The sequence below is a fragment of the Miniopterus schreibersii genome (genome assembly GCF_964146895.1).
Source record: "Miniopterus schreibersii genome assembly, chromosome: 12".
Classification (NCBI taxonomy): domain Eukaryota; kingdom Metazoa; phylum Chordata; class Mammalia; order Chiroptera; family Miniopteridae; genus Miniopterus; species Miniopterus schreibersii.
In genome coordinates, this window is record NC_138112.1 from 58085989 (window position 1) to 58091777 (window position 5789).

At 49.6% G+C, this 5789-nt stretch overlaps 1 protein-coding gene across 1 annotated transcript; it reads left to right on the forward strand.

Moving 5' to 3' along the window:
- Positions 1–282: 282 nt before the first annotated feature.
- RAG1 (recombination activating 1) lies at positions 283–2865 on the forward strand (the record flags this gene model as incomplete). The annotated part of the gene is made up of 1 exon (XM_081154867.1): positions 283–2865. The coding sequence occupies one exon, from the start codon at positions 283–285 to the stop codon at positions 2863–2865; it is 2583 nt and encodes an 860-aa protein (XP_081010993.1).
- Positions 2866–5789: the final 2924 nt, after the last annotated feature.

Genomic DNA, 5789 nt, shown 5'->3' on the forward strand with positions numbered 1-5789 from the left:
AAGAAGTCCCATGATGATGCGAAGGCAAGAGACAAAGCGATCCACCAAGCCAACCTCCGGCATCTCTGCCGCATCTGCGGGAACTCTTTCAACAGCGCAGAGCACAGTAGGAGGTATCCAGTCCACGGGCCCGTGGACGGCAAAACCCAAGTCCTTCTACGGAAGAAGGAGAAGAGAGCCACCTCCTGGCCAGACCTCATTGCCAAGGTTTTCCGGGTCGACGTGAAGGCAGACGTTGACTCGATCCACCCCACCGAGTTCTGCCATAGCTGCTGGACCGTAATGTACCGGAAGTTCAGCGCCCCGTGCGAGGCCTACTTCCCGAGGAATGCGACCGTGGAGTGGCACCCCCACACGCCATCCTGTGACGTCTGCCACGCCGCCCGTCGGGGACTCAAGAGGAAGGGTCATCAGCCAAACGTGCAGCTCAGCAAAAAACTCAAAATGGTGCTTGACCGGGCGAGGCAAGCGCGTCGGCGCAAGAGGAGAGCTCAGGTGAGGATCAGGGGGAAGGAAGCGATGAAGCAGGTCGCCAACTGCAGCAAGATACATCTCGGTACCGAGCTCCTCGCGGTGGACTTCCCCGCGCACTTCGTGAAATCTATCTCCTGCGAGATCTGCGAACACATCCTGGCTGACCCTGTGGAGACCAGCTGTAAGCACGTGTTTTGCAGGATCTGCATTCTCAGATGCCTCAAAGTCATGGGCAGCTATTGTCCCTCTTGCCGGTATCCCTGCTTTCCCACTGACCTGGAGAGTCCAGTGAAATCCTTTCTGAGCATCTTGAATTCCCTGGTGGTGAGATGTCCGGCAAAGGAGTGCAACGAGGAGGTCACCTTGGAGAAATATAATCGCCACGTCTCCGGCCACAAGGACTCCAAGGAGACTTTCGTGCATATTAACAAAGGAGGCCGGCCCCGCCAGCATCTCCTGTCCCTGACCCGGAGGGCCCAGAAGCACCGTCTGAGGGAGCTCAAGCTGCAAGTCAAGGCCTTTGCTGACAAAGAGGAAGGGGGAGACGTCAAGTCCGTGTGCCTGACCCTGTTCCTGCTGGCGCTGAGGGCCAGGAACGAGCACAGGCAAGCGGACGAGCTGGAGGCGGTCATGCAGGGACGCGGCTCCGGCCTGCAGCCGGCCGTTTGCTTGGCCATCCGCGTCAACACCTTCCTCAGCTGCAGCCAGTACCACAAGATGTACAGGACTGTGAAGGCCATCACGGGGAGGCAGATTTTCCAGCCCCTGCATGCCCTCCGGAACGCCGAGAAGGTCCTCCTGCCGGGCTACCACCCCTTCGAGTGGCAGCCGCCTCTGAAGAACGTGTCTTCCAGCACCGACGTGGGCATTATCGACGGGCTGTCCGGGCTGTCCTCCTCCGTGGACGACTACCCGGTGGACACCATTGCCAAGCGGTTCCGCTACGACTCCGCCCTGGTGTCTGCTCTGATGGACATGGAAGAGGACATCCTGGAAGGCATGCGAGCCCAAGACCTCGACGACTACCTGAACGGCCCCTTCACCGTGGTGGTGAAGGAGTCGTGTGACGGGATGGGAGACGTGAGCGAGAAGCACGGGAGTGGGCCAGCAGTTCCGGAAAAGGCGGTTCGCTTCTCGTTCACGGTCATGAAAATCACCATCGCGCACGGCTCGCAGACGGTGAAGGTGTTCGAGGAAGTCAAGCCTAACTCGGAGCTGTGCTGCAAGCCCCTGTGCCTGATGCTGGCAGACGAGTCCGACCACGAGACCCTGACGGCCATCCTGAGCCCCCTCATCGCCGAGAGGGAGGCCATGAAGAGCAGCGAATTAAGGCTCGAGATGGGAGGCATCCTCCGCACCTTCAAGTTCATCTTCAGGGGCACCGGGTACGATGAGAAACTCGTCCGCGAAGTGGAAGGCCTCGAGGCGTCCGGCTCGGTCTACATCTGCACGCTCTGCGACGCCACCCGCCTGGAAGCCTCTCAGAACCTCGTCCTGCACTCCATCACCAGGAGCCACGCCGAGAACCTGGAGCGCTACGAGGTCTGGAGGTCCAACCCCTACCACGAGTCGGTGGAGGAGCTCCGGGACCGGGTGAAAGGCGTCTCGGCCAAGCCCTTCATCGAGACAGTGCCTTCCATAGACGCCCTCCACTGTGACATTGGCAATGCGGCTGAGTTCTACAAGCTCTTCCAGCTCGAGATAGGGGAGGTGTACAAGAACCCCAACGCCTCCAGAGAGGAGAGGAAAAGATGGCAGGCCACACTGGACAAGCACCTCCGCAAGAAGATGAACCTCAAACCCATCATGAGGATGAACGGCAACTTTGCCAGGAAGCTCATGACCAAAGAGACCGTTGACGCCGTCTGCGAGTTACTCCCCTCCAAGGAGAGGCACGAAGCTCTGAGGGAGCTGATGGACCTGTACCTGAAGATGAAGCCCGTGTGGCGGTCGTCGTGCCCTGCTAAAGAGTGCCCCGAATCCCTCTGCCAGTACAGTTTCAACTCCCAGCGCTTCGCCGAGCTCCTCTCTACCAAGTTCAAGTACAGATACGAGGGCAAGATCACCAATTATTTTCACAAAACCCTGGCGCACGTGCCTGAAATCATCGAGAGGGACGGCTCCATCGGGGCCTGGGCGAGCGAGGGGAACGAGTCTGGCAACAAACTGTTCAGGCGCTTCCGGAAGATGAACGCCCGGCAGTCCAAGTGCTACGAGATGGAAGACGTGCTGAAGCACCACTGGCTGTACACCTCCAAATACCTGCAGAAGTTTATGAACGCTCACAACGCGTTAAAGAACTCGGGCTTTGCCGTAAACCCGCAGGCAGGTTTAGAGGACCCGTTAGGCCTAGAGGACTCTCTGGAAACTCAAGATTCCATGGAATTTTAAGCAGGGCAGCCGCTTATGAGTCGGTTTTGCAGATGAGATTTCCTTTGGGTTGCACGGAGGCCTTCTCCCAGCGCCCTTGCGTGCGGGGGCTTCACCGCCCGAGCGGTGGCTTCACCGCCCGAGCGGTGGCTGGTTGGAGAGGCCACAGGTGCCGAGACCGCGTCAGGAGTGGGGAACTGATGAGCCGATTGCTTGCGCCGTTTAGGGAGTTCAGAGAAGCGACGGGAGAGATCAGTTATTTGAAAAGCTCAGTAACTCAGAACAGGAGTCACTGCAGGGGACCGGAGATGAACAAAGATAGGTGTGCGTGCGCATAAGCGAGTGAAAATCAAAGCCAAGGTTGTCAGAGAATGGCCAGAGCAGCCAGAGAAGGATTTTGTCTTGTGGTTTGCATTTCCCCCCCTCAATTTATTGTAGTTAAGATACAAGTGTTTTCTGTATCAATTTTGTAGAATTCTTTACTTTACAATTTTCACGTCTCTTGGCTTACTTTATAAGGTACGGAAGAACTTTCCAGATTCCTGTAATAACAACAATATCTTACATTTGTATCACACAGTGACCCTTACAAAGTGTTTTCTCATTTGGTACATTTATACAGAAATACCCTACATCCAGAAACACTTTTTGGAAAATTAGACCTTTTCTAGGTTTTGGTGATGTCTCTGCTGGAACCTTAAAAGTTTAGGAGGTCATCTGCTGCCATGGATTTTTTTAATAATGAAGTTAGAAGAATTTGACCGTTAGGTACAGTTAGTCATTAAATCTTCTGGTGATACATGTTTACTTAGCTGTCAGGAGCCAAGTGTGATTTTTATTTTTACTTTTTAATTTTAATTAATTTAGTCTCCACATGTTTTGTCCTAGGATCTCAAGGCCATTGAGGCTCTTAAAATCTAGGTTTGCTCACTATGTGAAAACAGATTTAATAACTTGTTGAAAATTTCTGCCAGATTTTCTCCGTATGATACCTGGGCCAATTTTACTACATCCAGGTTTCCTGGGGTCTTTTCCTTTCAGTTATTCTTTCTATTGTGATGTTTACTTTCAGTATATTGGGATTTTAGTAGCAGGATACCTTTGGACTTCTCCACTTGCTAAGTTTAAGGTGCAGCCTGCTCCTAGCACAGTGGGAGTTAACAATTGCAGAGTGTTTTTATTTTTTGGCACTTTTGGAATATTTTCACGTTCACAGTGCCTCATTTTTCTGTGGGGTAGACATAGATTTTGCTATTAGCCCTATTGGATGGAGGGTTAAATGATTTGCCCAAAGTCACAGGGGTAATAAATAGTTGATCTGGAATTTGAACTCAGGCCTTTTGTCTCCAAATTCCATGTTCTTTCTACCACAGTAGTTAACTATATTTTTTATAAGGCAGGATCACATTTGTTGAGGACTCACAATGAATCCCTACAGTTCATGATCCTGGGATTAAGTTTCTTGGGGGCAGGGATGGGTGGGTTTTTAAGCTATTGGTGTGCTTTAGCACTTTGCTAGAAGAAAGTAATGCTAAAGCTCCCAAGAGCCCCCCGAACCTCTGGTTGCTCCAGTTATTTGGAAACGATTGTCTGCATCCTCAGGAATTTGGGAATTGCCAATTGCTGGCAATTTAGAGCAGGCGTGGGATTTAATATGTTTGTGAATCAAAATGATATGTTAGTGTTAATTAGTTTTTTTTTCTTCCTTCGATTTTATTGGCCATAATGTCACGCTTCTTACACAGTATATCAGAGAGCTTTGTAATTTAGTTGTCAAATGTGCATCCATGACATTTCCCTAAATGGTATGCATTTGGTGTTTTTATGGGAATTGAACCCGGTATTTTCCATTTAATAAATACAGCAGTTTCCCTTGCTTTTTATATATAGGAGATATATATATACATATATATATATATATATATATGTATATATATATATAAATACAACAGACATTTGTAATTTAGTCATCAAAAACATAAACGTATTTCAATTTTATTTTTTCTTGAAAATGAAAGTTTTGCATTTTGTAGATGAATGGGCTTCTTTATCCTGTTTAACCCTTCCAGCATGTCTGTGCACTAAGAAACAGCCGAATTCATGTCGTGATCCTGCTCCCTGAAGCATGCTGGCACTGGCTTGTAGATTGTTCCCCATTTCCGCTCTGTTATGCAGTTGGTGGCACTGTAAATACATTCCAGTATTAAATTCCCATGTCCTAGCATTGTAGGAACTATTTTGAATGCATGTGACTAACAGCATGATGTACAGCACAGCCGTCCCAATAATCCCTTAACCAGATCACATTTTGATAAACCCCAGGAACATCTGGCCGCTGGAACTTCAATATGTAGAAATTTCAATATGCTGCCCGTGGTTGTTTTTTCTCACACTGTAGACCTGCAATATCGCAGACCCTGGTTTTATGCTCAGGTTTGATTTTTGACAATGCCCGTTGTAAACTCAGTCCCATTCTCTAGGGAAATGCAGCTCACTGAACGGAGCGGTGTGGTTTTTGTTTTTTTTTTGGGGTCTTTTTTTTGAAGCATAGACAGGAATTTTGCAAGTGCAATGCATTTTCCTCCTGTGAAACCTGATTCTACAAGTTTTCCTTCCAACCCACCAAGGGGCACTGCAGGGACCAGTGATAACGGCTGATGAAAATTGATGAATGGTCGGTGGGAGGTCAAAAAGCACTTTGGGATTAATAAACATGCACTGAGATGCGAGAGCTGGAGGAAAATATGTCTTTTCCTTCCAGGTGAACTGGAATTTAGTTTTGCCTCCATTTGTTTTCACAAAATATAAATGAAGACAAATATTTTCTTTGTTCGTTTGAGCGTGTGAGTCTCGCAGTACAACAAACAGAATTCAGATTCCCCACAGCTGGGAGGTAGGGTCTGTGGGCACCGGGGGGCTGGGAGGAACAGGTCACCATTGGGTGC